We start from the raw sequence: 16,384 nt of genomic DNA, 5'->3' as shown, positions 1-16,384 counted from the left end.
TCTACTCGAGGTAAGGTTTGTGCTCAGCCAAAAGGTGGGTGGGCCATGTGGGCGGCGCAGCCCTGTGTTCCTGCACAGCCTGGATTAATTGCTTTGTGGGGGGTGCTTTGTGGGGGGGGATGGGACATTTCTCTGTGGACTACCAAAATTTTCTTGTGGACCACCAGTGGTCACCGGCCCACCAGTTGCTGATCACTGTTCTAGTCCAACTAAGATTTCCTGCTTTGGCAGGAAATCTTAGCATTTCAGACAAACTGCTATCCAACCTCTCCTTTAAAACTTCCAGTGTTGGAGCCTTTACAACTCCTGGAGGAAAGATATTCCACTGGTTGATTGCTCTAACAGTTAGGAAATTTCTCCTTAGTTCTAGGTTGCTTCTCTCCTTGATTAGTTTCTATTCATTGCTTCTTATCCTGCCTTCAAGTGCTTTGGAGAATAGCTTGACTCCCTCTTCTCGGTGGCAGCCTTTGAGATATTGGAAGACTGCTATCATGTCACCCCCAGTCCTTTTCGTCAGACTAGAAATACCCAATCCCAGCAACTATTCTTTATATGTTTTAGCCTCCAGTCCTCTAATCATCTTGGTTGCTCTTCTCTGCACTCTTTCTAGAATCTCGACATCTTTTTCACATCGTGGAGGTGTGAAAACTGGATGCAGTATTCCAAATGTGGCCTTATCAAGGGATTATAAAATGGTATTGACACTAAAGAGACAACATAGCTTGAAATCTTTTGATATGCAGAAAAACAGACAAAGCAGACCCTCCTCAACAGTTCACAAGGTATATCTAATCATTATGCAGATCGCTGCTTTAGTCCAGCAAGATTCCTATCAATAGGAAGAAAGCAGAAAAGAGACTACACTGAAGTCACTCCCCTTGTCGCTCTGGTTCCTCAGGCCTGAATTCATCAGGTTGGCCCCATTCAAGAAAGAGTAAGAAATGAGCACCATTAAAGGTGATGTACAAGGAAATAGTCCCAAAGGTGCTTTTTCAAGAAGAAACTGGGCTATACCCCCAAGGAGCAATGCTGTAATCAAAACCCTGGAAAATATAATATCTCCAGGCCTCCAATTCATTGAAATGATAGAAATTATGGGCAAGAAAAGGAGACTTCTAATGAGATTCATTAAGATTGCGATAGCTAAAAGAACAATAGCTGCAAGAGAGTTTTCAAACTCACCGTATGTTCCAAGATAAAAAAGAATCCCAAACTCATTGTGCCAAGCTCATCTTGGGGGAAAAAAGTATTGAACGTTACCATATGCCAACTGATCAATATTGATGATAACCCTAAACCCAACTCTTTGTTTGAGTAAGGGGATTATACCTGAAAATTATAGTAAAGAGAATGTATATATTTAATTATTCGTGTAACTGCAGCTAGAATTGCATTTGCACCAAATTGGAAAAGTGAAGAGATTCTGACTGAAGACAGTGAGATTAGAAAAATATTAGACTCTGCAGAAATGAATAGGTTAATACTAGCAATTCAAGAGAAGGAACAAATAGAATATGATACGATATGAGATTTGTTTTATCAGTTGTTAGAAAACAAATATGGAAGTTAGAAATTAAAGAAGACTAGTGCAAAATAGTAAAACAAATATGGAAGTTAGAAATTAAAGAAGACTAGTGCAAAATAGTAAACGTGGTAAGAATTTTAAAAGGTTAAAATGGGGAATGTTATAAGAATTACTTATATGGTGCACATTTGTATTAAGCAAGAATAGAGTATTAAAGTTAAGCAATGAATATGTATAAACTATAATTGTTATTGCACAAGATATTTATACCCGGATGACACACTGTTCAAATGAAAGATGGAATGTTTGTATAAATAAAATAAAATAAAATAATAAAATAAAATAAAATAAAATAAAATAAAATAAAATAAAGATAGATAGATAGATAGATAGATAGATAGATAGATAGATAGATAGATAGATAGGGAGAGAGAAAGATGTACTCACAACTGGATATAGGTTGAACCTCATAAAATTAGAAATTGGCCACTTTGGACTCTGTTGATTGTGATGCTCTAACACTGGAGGTTTTTCCAAACAGATTGGAGCATCATTTGTCTGGAATGGCATAAGGTTTCCTGACTGAGCAGGGGGTTGGACTAGAAGAGCTCCGAGGTCTCGTCCAACTCTGTTACTCAGTAACATTTCGCTTCTCCTCCAAGAAGCTTCTTCAATTCTCTTCAAAGCTGAAGAAGCTTCTAGGACAAGAAGCGAAATGTCTTCAAAGAAAAACCAGAAAGTCCAGTTGCCTCTTGGAAAAAAAAAAACACCTTTGGGACAACCATGATCTGGATGGCTGACAATCTCTACAGACATATACAGGTAGTCCTTGACTCATATCCATTCATTGAATGACTGTCTGAAGATACAACAGCCCTGAAAAAAAGAGACTTATGGCCATTCTTCACACTTACAACCATTACAGCATCCGGATGCTTGGCAACGGGTTTCATTCATGACAGTTGCGGTATCTCCGTATCGTGCAATTACCATTTTTTGCGACAAAACTCACTTAACAGCTGTCTTGCTTAACAACTGAAATTTTGAGCTCAACCATGATTGTAAGTTGAGGACCCACCTATAATGCCATTGTGTCTGCAAATGGTGCAGCTATTCCATTTTAGATTCTACGGTCTAGATACCATCTTTTTATGGGAAGAAAGAAAGAAAGAAACCTGACATCAAAGGGCCCTATATTCCCACACACACCCTTAGATACCTGAGATATTTGCCAGCAAATTGTGAAGTGTTATGTTGTGTTGTTACATTATCTCTGATGGATATAATGACATGGGTTATAATTTAATATGAGCTTGTGGAACTGGAGCTTGTACTTAACACTGGATATTCAGAGAAATATTGTTCTACTGTATTTAGCAGTTTTCTTTGGTTATCATAGACAGAAGCTGTAGGATAGAAGGGTGTTTATGGGTCATTCTTTACTATAGTATGCATAGCAAAATGAAGGAAGGAAGGAAGGAAGGAGGGAGGGAGGGAGGGAGGGAGGGAGGGAGGGAAGGAAGGAAGGAAGGAAGGAAGGAAGGAACTTAATTTAAGGAAGGAAGGAAGGAAGGAAGGAAGGAAGGAAGGAAGGAAGGAAGGAAGGAAGGAAGGAAGGAAGGAAGGAAGGAAGAAAAATACACATAAACACACCAAGCTAGATATTCTCTTTTGGGAGAAGAGAATTTGAATTTCCTTCAGAAAGACCTCTTAGGATACGCTCACAAAAGGTCCCTAATTTGCACTACTTCAACTTCGGCATTACCTGAGCAGCAGTTCAATCTTCCTCCTTCCAGATTCCTAAGAAAAGATTGCTGCTGGGAGGAAAACATGAAGACTTTTTAAAAAGCTGCAGGTGAGATCAAGGCTCAATCTGGGAAATGTTCCAATGCGTTTATTGAAATTGAACAGCTAGCTTTTGCTCCACCCGGGTTCACGGCAGGCTTTCTCAGCGATCTCCCTGTTGAAGCAACCTGTAGGAGTTTTAACACTGTGTGGGATGTTATTACCAGCTTCCTGGGACCAGCAGGAGTTAAAAGAGACTCTCAGAAAGTAGTGTTGTAGTTCGCCGGCAGCCTGTGCAGGCAGCAGCGGAATCAGATAGTGGGGAAGAACGTGGGTCAGTCCGAAAGTCTGGGGAGGACATGGACGAGAGTCCTGTGTCCGATGAAGAGATGGGGCCAGGACCATCTGGGAGTAGTGGGGTGCTGACTCTGGACCCTCCGGAGTCTGGCAGCAACGAGGCAAAGGAACAAGGGGAGCCTGTTCCCAGTGCGCGTATGCGCAGAGCTGCCAGAAGGCAAGAGCAGCTAAGACAAAAAGGGAAGACTCAGGAGTAAGGCTTGGAGGCGATTGCCCCTCCCCTAAGGTATAAAGGAAATGCAAAGGTAGAGAAACCTTTGCAGGAAGCAAAGTCGTTCGCTCTGTTCAGATTAAACCTTGAACCTCTGTGTGGACTTTGTACCTCAGTTGATTTTTTTACGGTTCATTTGGCACTTTAGTTGTTGGCAGCAATTCAAAGGAGAGAAAGGTGGGTGCTTATCTCGAGGGACTGTTTGGGACTCATTACAGGTTGGGAATGAACATCATTCCCAGCGTTGAAATAAAACGAATTGTTTTAACTAAGAATGTGCTTAATTATGGTGTCAGGAAGCCTTGGTCAGAACGAGTAGGGGGTGGCTGAGATAAGAGGAGATCTGATGTCTACATCCAGTCCTGGCCTCCATCGAAACTTAGGAGCAAGGGAATGGAGCCCTATGGAAATCATTCTGGAGAATTCCTGCAGGAAGCTTTCCCTACGCCTCCTCCTTGTCTGGCAAGCACAGATGCAACGCCCGCCTCTTGTCACTATGAAGTCGTAGTCATTTAGAAAACACTGAGCCATGCAGCAAGCAACGGAATTAAAAAAGCATTAAACTTTGGAAGGAGGTTTGGATTGGGGGAGGGAGGCGAACTTTTGACAAGCTGCGCCAGATACTAAGTATAATTAATTAAATTGGATGAGGCCCAAGAGAGATGGGAGAAGGGAGATGATGGCAGCCGGAATCAAGACAGCAAAGCACAAATGTTCAGCCTGCCATTTCAGAAGGGGAAAAAATAACACGCTGGTGGCAATATAAGTGGCAGAGGTTTCGTGTGGTTTTTTTTTCTTTTTTTCTTTTCTTTTTTTTTTGCAGGATGCAGAGTCACGCCAAGGCTGCCAGTTTTGCGACGGGAACAGAAGGGAAGAAGGAAAGTGATGAAGTGCCTTGAAAGGCAGGAAGCCAATAAAAGAAGGAGATCAAAAAAAGAAAATCTATATTGGTTTTATAATGGTCACAATACTTTTTTAAAAAAAAATAGGTTGAGACTCTAGAACAAGGGCCTTCAAACTTGGCAAGCTTTAAGACTTGTGGACTTCAACTCCCAGAATTCCTGAGCCAACATGACTGGAAGAGGAATTTTGGAGTTGAAGTCCACAAGTCTTAAAGCTGTCAAGTTTGAAGACCCCTGTTCTAGAAAGAGTGCAGAGAAGAGCAACCAAAATGATTGGGGGGCTGGAGGCTAAAACATACAATAAGCAGTTTCAGGAACTGGGCCTGGCTAGTTTAGGGAAGAGAAGGACCAGGGGAGACATGATAGCAGTCTTCCAATATTTGAGGGGCTGCCACAGAGAGGAGAGGGGTCAAGCTGTTTTCTAAAGTACTTGTAGTCCAGACAAGGAATAATGGGTGGAAACTGAACAAGGAGAGATTCAACCTGGAAACAAGGAGGAATTTTCTGACAGTGAGAACAATCAACCCATGGAACAGAAGATGCCTTCGGAAGTTGTGGGAGGTTCATCACTGGAGGTTTTTAAGAAGAGATTGGACAGCGATTGTCTGACATTGTATTGGGTCTCCTGCTCGAGCAAGGGGCTGGACTAGAAGACCTCCATGGTCCCTTCCAGCTCTGTTATTCTATGTTCTATCTAGAATCAGAATACTGTAAAAATGTGGCTTTAGTCCATTCTTCAAACAACAAGCACTCCATTGTGCTCTGAAGAAGATTATCAGCACAGATAATGGATCAATTAGATAGAAATTGACAATGATTTGGCCTGAATGATGATGAACACAAAGTTACAGTGAAAAGGCTTTCGTTACCAGCTCGTTGCTGGGGACAGCAGGCATATAAACAGTCGGTTTCTGCAACCCAAAGGGAGGAAAGACTAATGGCTAAATGTTATGTGATGTTTATCAGCTCTCGTTCCTTGTGAAAGGCAAAATTACAAATAGTTTTGTAATCCTCATTATTTGTAAATTCTGCCTCTACAGATTCCCTTGCATGGTTCTATAAAAGTGTAACTCATTATTTGTTAAAAGTGGTTGCAGCATGACTATACGCAACCAACACAGTAGGGGGAAAACACATCCAGGAGTCTTACTGCGCAGCATCAACACAAGCTACACTAAGGGAAACTACATTCTTGCTGTTACAGTGTTTGTTGTATTGAGAAGTCTTCATATCATTCTGATAATAGATGGTGTGATCTCACCAGGATCAATGCTTCAATAGCCCCATTTTCTGTTTCCACGGGAGTTTTTATATGATACACAAACAGGAAGCCATGGCCTATTCTCCAGCAAACCACCATTAGAAAAGGTGGTTTATGGTTGGCATAGAAACTCAGAAACTCCAACTTCATTGGAACGAGAGCTATAAATTATATCTGAGCCTAAAAAAACATCTTTATATTCAAGGATTGTTGTTCTTCTCATCCTGAGGAACAAATGGTGAAAAACAAGCTAGGAAGTGGCTGAACAAATCATGATTACTTGCTGACCTACTGTCAGCTTTGAAAGCCATATTAGCACCAGAAGCTTCCACGCTGTCACATTCTTGAGCCTGGGACAATGGGAGAGGGGAATTGCACGGAGCGTATGTGGTTGGACATAATAGCATTCTTTTTTAGAGTCTAGGTCATGTTGCTGCTGCACCTGGCTGAGGAGTAGTAGAGGGGACATCTCAAATTGGGACAGAGGGTGATTGGGGCATGTGACGGAATGATGGGGCAGGGGTGGAATTGTAATATTTTACTTATTGGAGGGAAACCCAGAACTTTCAGATTCGGGATTTCCTAGATGTGCCAGTATGCCTACTCTTATAAATGAAACTTTGAGAAAATGTCTGTCTCAGAGTTTTTAATTGGAGTTGGGGTTTTCTGGAACCCTGACATCCACAGCATTGGCTGATTTGCTATTGGCTTGTTCATCAAACTCCAATTCAAGTGCAAGCTGAGGTAAATCTGTTTGCTCTTCCACTCCTAGTTGGAATCCACAGGTGGGACTCAGTTGCAAACTGAAAATATCACAACTCGCATGGCCCTCAAAAGGCCAGGGCAAACAATGAACATGGGAACTGAGTCACAAGATTCAGGAAGGTGGCAAAGAACTAACATTGGCTGGGCAGTGGGAGTACATACATTATGCAAACATTCCCAGAAGTGGTTTGTTTTAACTTCCAGGGCCCGCTTAACATCTTGGAAGGACATGATGACAGCTGCAGGAGATAGGGTAGAGATGAAAAGTGGATGTGGCCACATCCTACATTTGGGCAGGCCTAGAGTTTTCTGGGTTTTCTGGAATTGAGAGGAAGTTTTTAACCATGTAAAGTTGCTTTAGAACATGGCAAGGTTTCAATGAGTTTCCTGTCTCAATGCGACGCTTTCTAGCATCTGTGATCCTCAAAAGCTCCAGAGATTATTTAGAGACCACAAAGAGAGCTAAATCTTCAAGTTACCTCAACCCAAAAGAAGAAGAAATTCAAGCCAAGCTGTCCAGAAAGTCTAGGTAAGAACTGAACAGTATATTCCCTTAGCTTTCTGGAAGCCTCAACAGTTGGCTCTTTTCCAGTTGGAGGAAAAGTGAAGGAGAAGGTCTTATTTTCCCAAAAGATGTCCATCCACCAGCATCCCAGGAGAGGCGAGGGATGAACCTGAGGGTGGTACAGCAGGCCCGAAAGTCCCTTGGGGGAACTGGCCCACAATCCGAGAGGTAATCCTACGAGGCAGTGTCAGAAAAGTGTCAGCTACAAGAAGGAGGGGCTGTTTCTCTCTTGAAGGGCGAATATTGCTTGTGCTAATTACATTTTTCCAATTAAGCAGAAGGTTCCCAGATGCTCCCAACAATGAGAGTATGGTATTAAAAAATCCTACCTGTAGGAATGCTTTCCTTGAAGTGGGGGTGCGGGCTGAGAACGAAAGGGAAAACAGTATTTTTCTTGGATTCTAGGAAAGCGCTAGAGGTACGCAGAGAAAAGAAGAGAAGAGAAGAGAAGAGAAGAGAAGAGAAGAGAAGAGAAGAGAAGAGAAGAGAAGAGAAGAGAAGAGAAGAGAAGAGAAGAGAAGAGAAGAGAAAATAGAACAGAGAATAGGATAGGATAGGATAGGATAGGATAGGATAGGATAGGATAGGATAGGACAGGACAGGACAGGACACGACATGACACGACATGACACGACACGACACAACACAATACAATAGAAAATAGAACACAACAGAACAGAACAAAATAGTTTTATTGGCCCAGTGTGATTGGACACACAAGGAATTTGTCTTTGGTTTATATGCTCTCAGGGTACATTAAAAATACATTCATCAAGAATTATAAGACACAACACATAGCGATAGGCATAGGATACTAAATAAGCAATGAAATTATACTAGGAAACTAAATAAAACAATATAAATCGTAAAGATACAAGCAACAAGGTTATAGTCATAAGTAGGAGGATGAGAGGAACACCAGCAAGTTACTGTTATCCTGTGGCCCACTGATGGGAAAGAATTACTGGTGTAGAAATCATAACTTATTCGATGCAAAAGAAACACTAGTCAGATGATTAATCTCGGCAACTATGTTAGGGTGGAAAAGAGGGAAAACTAGTAAACCATAAACAGTAGAAAATCCACTCCAAAATTTGCTTTCTCCCCCCCACTTCTTCTAGCACCCATAAACTGTTATATACCTGACAGTGAGAACAATTAGTCAGTGGAACAACTTGTCTCCAGAAGTTGCGAATGCTCCAACACTGGAAGTTTTTAAGATATTAGATAACCAATTGTCTGAAGTGTTTTAGGGTTTCCTGACTGAGCAGGAGGTTGGACTAGAAGACCTCCAAGGTCCCTTCCAACTCTGTCATTCTGTTCTGTTCCTTATTCCTTATTCCTTATTCCTTATTCCTTATTCTATTCTATTCTATTCTATTCTATTCTATTCTATTCTATTCTATTCTCCAATCCATTCTATTCTCCATTCCATTCCATTATATTCTCTTCTATTCTAAATCTGGTCAAAGCCATTTCCAGCCAGGCTTCTAATTTTGCTAATGGCATGGATGCAGAGTAATGCAAACAATATAAATTTGGATTAAAACTGCAACTCCGTACATTTGGAAGAGAGAAAGAGAGGGATTTTATGAGTAATGCACATCCAAAACAGATTTGATCACATCAGCATAGCCACTATCTTGACTTTAGTGTTTCATCTGGTCAGTTTCTGGCCACACATTTCCCCTTTACTCCCTTCTGTACATTAAAAATTACAAGTTGGGTCAATTAAAACTCAAGCGTCTCTGCTGAAAAACCACATTTTTACAACAGTCGAGTTCATCCAATGCACTACATCCCAAGTTGCTTTAACTATAATTTGTTGAACCATCTAATTATAATAACCCTACATGCCCTTCCAATCAAAACTAACTCTGCCCCGATTGAAAGGGTGCAAGCTTTCTGTCAAGCTTTGTGGCACGGCCAAAAACCAAAAGTGATTTTTCTCCCAAGCACAACTGATAATAGGATAACAGAGTTAGAAGGGATCTGAGAGGTCTTCTAGTCCAACCTCCCCAGCCAAGCAGGAGACCCTACACCAAGGGTCTTCAAACTTGGCAAGTTTAAGACTTGTGGACTTCAACTCCTAGAATTCCTGAGCTAACATGACTGGAGGAGGAATACTGGGAGTTGAAATCCACAAGTCTTAAAGCTGTCAAGTTTGAAGACCCTTGCCCTACACCATTTCTGACAAATGGAAGTCCAATCTCTTCTTGAAAGTCTCAAGTGATGAAGCCCATGTTCCATGTTCCATGGGTTGATTGTTCTCACTGTCAGAAAATTTCTCCTTATTTCCAGGTTGAATCTTTCCTTGTTCAGTTTCCATCCATTATTCCTTGTCTGGACTTCAGGTGCTTTGGAAAATAGCTTGCCCCCTCCTCTCTGTGATAGCCTCTCAGATACTGGTATGGATATCAAGTATTTTCAGAGTTGTCTTTAACGAAGCAGACTGAGGTGCATGGCATGAGGTTAGAAGAATTCTAGCAGCTGAATTATTTCCCATTTGAACCAATATATCTCTGTGAAGGCCAGATCCTGAAGATGAAACTCCAATACTTTGGTCACCTCATGAGAAGGAAGGACTCCCTGGAGAAAAGCCTAATGCTGGGGAAGATGGAGGGCAAGAGAAGAAGAAGGGGATGGCAGAGAAGGAGGTGGCTGGATGGAGTCACTGAAGCAGTTGCCGTGAGCTTAAATGGACTCCAGAAGATGGTAGAGGACAGAAAGGCCTGGAGGAACGTTGTCCATGGGGTCGCGATAGGTCGGACATGACTTCACAACTAACAACAACAACATATCTCTGTGAAGGTTAGGGAAGACACCTTCTGATTTTCTAATATCCTTCCACAGATCCACCTTCACAAACAGCAGCAAAGATTGAGGGTGGCTATTTATCATTTTCTCCTAAACTTTTTTTTCCAGTCTTCAACTTCCACACTATCCATCACTACAGAAGCAGGGTGGACTCCGCACACACTAGAAAGAGTTTTGAAGGATTTTTCGATTAAAACCACCTGGGGATGGTTGGGCTCAACCTTTCCGTTGAATTACGCGGAACACCAGCAGGATGAGGGGGCCCCAATTTGCACGCCAGCTGCTAAACAGAGAGAGGTCAGTCTGTCAGAATAAAAGTGGAAGGGACCCCAGAGATCTTCTAGTCGAACCCCCTTGCTCGAGCAGCAGACCCTATACCATTTCAGACTAGTGGCTGTCCAGTCTCTTCTTAAAAACCAGTGATGGAGCACCCACAATTTCTGAAGGCGAGTCATTCCCCTGGTTAATTGTCCTCACCGTTAGGAAGTTACTCTTGAATTCCAGCTTGCTTCTCTCTTTGATTAGTTTCCATCCCTTGTTTCTTGTCCTGCCTTCTGGTGCTTTGGAAAATAAGTTGACCCCACCTCTCTTCTTTGTGGCAGCCCCTCAAATACTGGAGTCTTAGACTAAGGTGCTTAACCTTTGTCTACTCAAAGACCTTTTTAATTTCAACTCTCCCACTTTTGCATGCAATCATAACAATAAAAAAAATTTCATAAGAAAAAAAAAGGGAAGAATCCAAAGTGGTACAAATTTAACAGGAAAGGCTGAAGCAGCACCAAAAAAAAAAAAAAAAAAAACTCAACCACGACAGATAAAATAGCCACAATTGCCGCCGCCCCTCCAGTAAGCAAATGCCTACAAATAAGATGCATTTATTGTACTATGAAGAATTGGCGCTAAAAAGAGGATTAGACAAATCGTGAAGAAAGAGTACATCTACGACATTCAGACAGAAGATTCAAAGCCCACAATATGTTACAATATGCAAATCAAGGAGACGGGAATGAGACTGAGCTTATTTATTACGAAATGAAGCTTCCACTGCAGCTGTCACACAGAAGAAAACAGACCCAAGCAAGAGTGCAACATTGGAAAGGAAGGCAGGAAGGCGGGAGGAAGGGAGGGAGGGAGGGAGGAAGGAAGGGAGGGAGGGAGGGAGGAAGGAAGGAAGGAAGGAAGGAAGGAAGGAAGGAAGGAAGGAAGGAAGGAAGGAAGGAGAAAGACACAAACAATACTGCAACATTTTCAGGAAGGAGGAAGGAAGGAAGAAAGGAGTTACAAGCAATAGTGTAACATTTTAAGGAAGGAAGGAAGGAAGGAAGGAAGGAAGGAAGGAGACACAAACAATACTGCAACATTTTCAGGAAGGAAGAAGGAAGGAAGGAGTTACAAGCAACAGTGTAACATTTTAAGGAAGGAAGGAAGGAAGGAAGGAAGGAAGGAAGGAAGGAAGGAAGGAAGGAAGGAAGGAAGGAAGGACGGACAATCACTCCTTGCTCAAAAAGTAAATAGTGGTAGTGAAAGCCAAAGTTAAATGGTTAAAGGAGACCCTAGTCTACCATCAACCTGGGAGGAGGTGATTTGGACCCACCTCTACTGAAGATTCAAAATGATTTTCCTGACATATTTATAGATTCTGTAATACAGAGGTTTCAAAGCAATAATCAATTTTAAAACTTTCCTAGCTAATGTAATCATAGAATAAGAGATAACTTTGTGATCATCCTTGCACTCGCTGCAAAAGGAATTGGAAGGTTCTTTCTTTTTCTCTTTGTTCTTTTTTTCCCTAAACATTTGTCTTTTTTTTCTGTTTTCTTTATTCTATATTTGTGTTCTCTTTAAAACATTTATATAGATGATAGATAGATAGATAGATAGATAGATAGATAGATAGATAGATAGATAGATAGATAGATAATCTGCTGAATATAACTCCACATTGGCAACAGGAAGGGCATCCGGCCAGAAAATACTCAGCTCCATTCAGCTGTCCAGACTCCACCCCACAAGTGATTATGGGGTCATCAAAAGATGACAGACAGGCAGACAGACAAGCAAACATTCAGACAGACAAAGAAATCTTCCCCAACACAATTTAGATACCAGGCATTTGTCTCAGTCAGTGGCCCGATCTGGTTGATCTTGGCCGATGATCAAGCCACCCTCAGGGTGCGACTCAGCTCTTCCATGAATTGGCTTTCAAGAAATGCAAAGATCGCAGTAGAGAAATTTAAAAACTAAATCCCAAAAGACAGCAATTGCAAACATCTCCACGTGCTATTTATTTTAATTAAAAGAATATGAAGCAGGGGGTCAAGAATGCTACCTGGTGACAACATTTCCGATGCTCTACCCCACAACAACAGTCTGAGTCATTTGGTTACTCGATAAACAAAAAGAAGATTCATCTTTAAGATAGGTTGGAAAACAAACTCCAATTGACTTCAACTATTTTCCCCCAATTAATATTAACATAACTGGCATTCCAGTGCACACAAACCTACAGACCACCTTGTGTTTACCGTGACTGTTTCTTTAATGTAAGGTCTGGGGTTTCAGAGAAGCAGCGAGACGGATGCAGGTTGCTATGGCGAATACACAATTTCCTATTTAACCGCATAATCAACCCTTTCGTACAATTCACAGCTTTCCAAGCGAGCACATTCCTCATGCTTTAATGCACAGCTTGGGTTAAGCAAGCCACCCCTGCTATTAAGCTATCCTAACCAATTTAATTGGAACTTTATTTGGGGGGTCTTTCTTTCTTTGCTTTGCAGCCCTGCAAACGCAACACTTTCAAGCCAGATTCTCCCAGATTGGAACCGCTTATAAATTACGTTCAGGTTGTATACATCAGGGATGGCGAACCGTTTCCACGTTGCGTGCCAAAACTGTGCGTGCACCCATGGTGCAATGCACGCGTGATTCCCCCTGCTCCCTAAGCGTGTGCACGCGTGACACCCCCCCTGTACCGCAGCGCAAATCACACACACACACACATGCCGCATGCCTCTGCGCATGTGTGTGCGTCTCCCGCGTGTACATCTCCCCCAATGCATGCGTGGCAGATGCCCAACAATCAGCTGGCTGGTGGGGGGCACACACATGCGCAGTGGGACTCTTCCAGGAGACCTCTTGCATGCCGGCAGGAGCATCGATCCGCCATCACGGATACATAGTTATAGTATAGTATAGTATAGTAGAGGCCATGGGGAATCTGCACTGCTTCCGCTTCTGTCGTCCATCCTCCCTTTTCCTTGTTTCTCATTTTGTTTATTCGTTTATCACATTTATCTAGTGTAAAATTGGAAGTGGTGAATTTTTTTAAGAGGTTTATGTAACAAAAATTCATTTTTAATGTACGCCAATTAGCGTGCATTCAAAGTCACAATAAAGTTATTCTATTCTGTTCTATTCTATGTTCTATGCTAGCTCGATATCTTTGCTTCACTACGAAACTATGTGGTCGGCCTTAGTTTTTTGGGGGAGAGGAAAATAAGGGGATAACAATTCTGCCTCTGCCTACCAGCATCCATCTGTATTCATCTGGCTAGCGTCCTGTCAGTGTGTGAGAGAGGTGAGGGCTGTTTGAAAGCTGAAACAGTATTTGCTATGTGAACAAGAAGGAGACAGCAAAGAGAGTGTGTGTGTGTGTGTTTGTTTGTATGTATGTATGTGTGTGTGTGTGTATAGATATAGATATATTCATTCATTCATTCATTCATTTCAGTTATATGTGTGTATGTGTGTTTCTTTTTTTTTCTTCCCTGTGCTGTTTTCAATGCTGCTAGACTGCCACATTAATCGGCCCCACCACCAGTGAACCAAACGCGATACGCACAAAGGTAAATCGTAGTCTGTATGAAAATTGCTATTTCCGCTTTGAAATCCACACAATGTAGTTCCCGTTTCGGATTTAATTAGCAACTCTCTCCCTCTCTCTCTCTCTCTCACACACACACACACAAACACCAAAAAGGTTAACAAGAGACTGTTAGTTTGTAAAGCATGCTTCCCCGGGCCACCTCTGGTGGTTCAGGCTCATTAGCCATGTAGACGGATCGTGGTTTCAGATCAGGAATTTGCTCCTGTGCTCTTTGAGCAGAAGGTCTCTTTTTGATTTGCACACCTACCCCACTGCTAAAATATGAAATGGATATCTATCTAGATGCAGTGTCCAGTTGAGGAGGAGGAGGAGGAGGAGGAGGAGGAGGAAAGGGAAGAAACACCTCCGATATTTAACAGGCCAAAATTCTTCTAAACAAGCAGCTCAAGGATAGTTTCTTGAATCTCAGACAGAACAGGATTATTCTCAGCAGCTTCCCAACCAGAAATGTAACATCACGAGAACGTCAGTGGGAAGTGCATTGGAACATCAAAGATTCAAAAATAGCAATCGCGCTTAGACTTATATATCACTTCACAGTGCTTTACAGCCCGTCTCTAAGCAGTTTATAGAGTCAGCCTCTTGCTCCCAACAATCTGGGTCCTCATTTTACTGACCTCGGAAGGATGGAAGCCTGAATCAACCTTGAGCCGGTCAAGATTGAACTGCTGGCAGTGGCAGAATTAGCCTGCAATGCTTCATTCTAACCACTGGGAAGGAAGGAAGGAAGGAAGGAAGGAAGGAAGGAAGGAAGGAAGGAAGGAAGGAAGGAAGGAAGGAAGGAAGGAAGGAAGGAGGGAGGGAGGGAGGGAGGGAGGGAGGAAAGGAAGGGCAATAGCTATAGCACTTAAATTTATATACTATCTACACAGGTTACACATCTGTGAGAGCGTTCAAAGCCCCAACACATTTCTTTCAATTGAAATCATCCTTGGGACGTTTTCCACGGCAAGCGAAAGCAAGGAAGCCTTTTTTTTTCTTTTTCCCGTGTTCTCTTTGCTTAAAATCAGGCGATGCCCTCTGTTACATTTTCACTCCTCCCTCACTATCCATCCGTAAGCAGTGGTGGGATTCAGCCAGTTCGCACCAGTTCGGGGCAACCGGTTGTTAACTTGCTGAGCAGTTTGGTGAACTGGTTGTTGAAAGAAATCATTAGGGTAGAGAACCGGTTGTTAAATTATTTGGATCCCACCCCTGTCCCTAAGTGCTTGTCCCTCCAATGATACTTAAATGATAGAGGAACTCTGCAGGTGTTAACAAAAACAAGAACATAAAAGGTGAGATCCTTAAACGAAAGCCAGCATTTTCTTTCTAATTAGCTTCGGTTCCCTTGATACCTGTGTTTTCTAAAATTATTTTCCACACTGCCACAGAGCTGAGATGCACACAGCCTCTTATTTTTAAACACGGAGAGAAACAGGAGAAATAGAGAGAGAGAGAGAAACAGGAGAAATATATATTTAACAACTGTAAAAGTCTGACTCACGGATGAACACAATACAGAAGCCTGATGATGGCAGATGAGATTCTGCCAAAACGTTGCTCCAACTTTAAAAGCACAACTATAATGACGTGGGAAAATACCTGAACAAAGCTGAATAACATGCATACATACATACATACATACATACATACACAGAAAACCATCTTCCAACCAGAAAAGGCCACATGCACAATTTTCGTTTTCCTCACTCTTAACTCAGTGGCCTTTAAAGAGATGGAGAAGCCATCATCTTTACTGCAACAAGGTATGAATCCAGAGAGAAGCAAACCGCGGACAAGGTTCTCAATTTCTGTAATATTTAATAAGCTTCAATACAGGAAGTCCTCAACGTACAACGGTTCATTTAGTGACCATTGAAAAATCATGACATTGAAAAAAGTGACTTGCGACCGTTTTTCATGCTTACAACAGACGTTTCCGAGCATAGGTCCCTGAAGACATGTGGATCAGAATTCAGACGCTTGGCAACCGACTTGTGTTTATGACGGTTGCAGTGTTCCGGCAGGGGGTCACGCGGACCCCTTTTGCAGACCTTCTGACAATGGGGAAGCCAGATTCACTTAACGACCGAGTCACTAACTGAACAAACTTCAGGGATTCCCTTAATAACGGTGGCAAGAAAGGTTCTAAAATAGGGCAACGTTCACTTGACAAATGTCTCAGTTAACGACATAAATTTTGGGCTGGGTTGTGGTCATAGGTTGGGGACTTGTGTGGTGTTCAGAATCAAAGAGCAGGATGGATTTTACTTGGTTAGGCTTCAAGCCTTTGGTCTACAAGAGGTTTGTTCAGACACAGCTTTA

At 42.1% G+C, this 16,384-nt stretch overlaps 1 protein-coding gene across 3 annotated transcripts in view; it reads right to left on the bottom strand.

Annotated features, from left to right (window-relative positions):
• Window positions 1-16,384, bottom strand: part of PCDH19 (protocadherin 19) — a 122,503-nt gene that overhangs the window by 17,760 nt on the left and 88,359 nt on the right. Inside the window, exon 5 of one of the 3 annotated variants that reach the window (XM_087941078.1) lies at window positions 3,291-3,339. The exons of the other annotated variants lie outside the window; for them this stretch is intronic. Within the exon in view, the coding sequence (XP_087797204.1) occupies window positions 3,326-3,339 (14 nt within the window). The 3' untranslated portion in view covers window positions 3,291-3,325. The remainder of the gene's footprint in view (window positions 1-3,290; window positions 3,340-16,384) is intronic. 3 annotated transcript variants of the gene reach the window in all.

The sequence above is a fragment of the Pseudonaja textilis genome, chromosome 12 (assembly GCF_049901715.1).
Source record: "Pseudonaja textilis isolate UNSWEBS1 chromosome 12, rPseTex1.2, whole genome shotgun sequence".
Lineage (NCBI taxonomy): Eukaryota > Metazoa > Chordata > Lepidosauria > Squamata > Elapidae > Pseudonaja > Pseudonaja textilis.
This window is presented reverse-complemented; position numbering and strand designations above follow the sequence as displayed.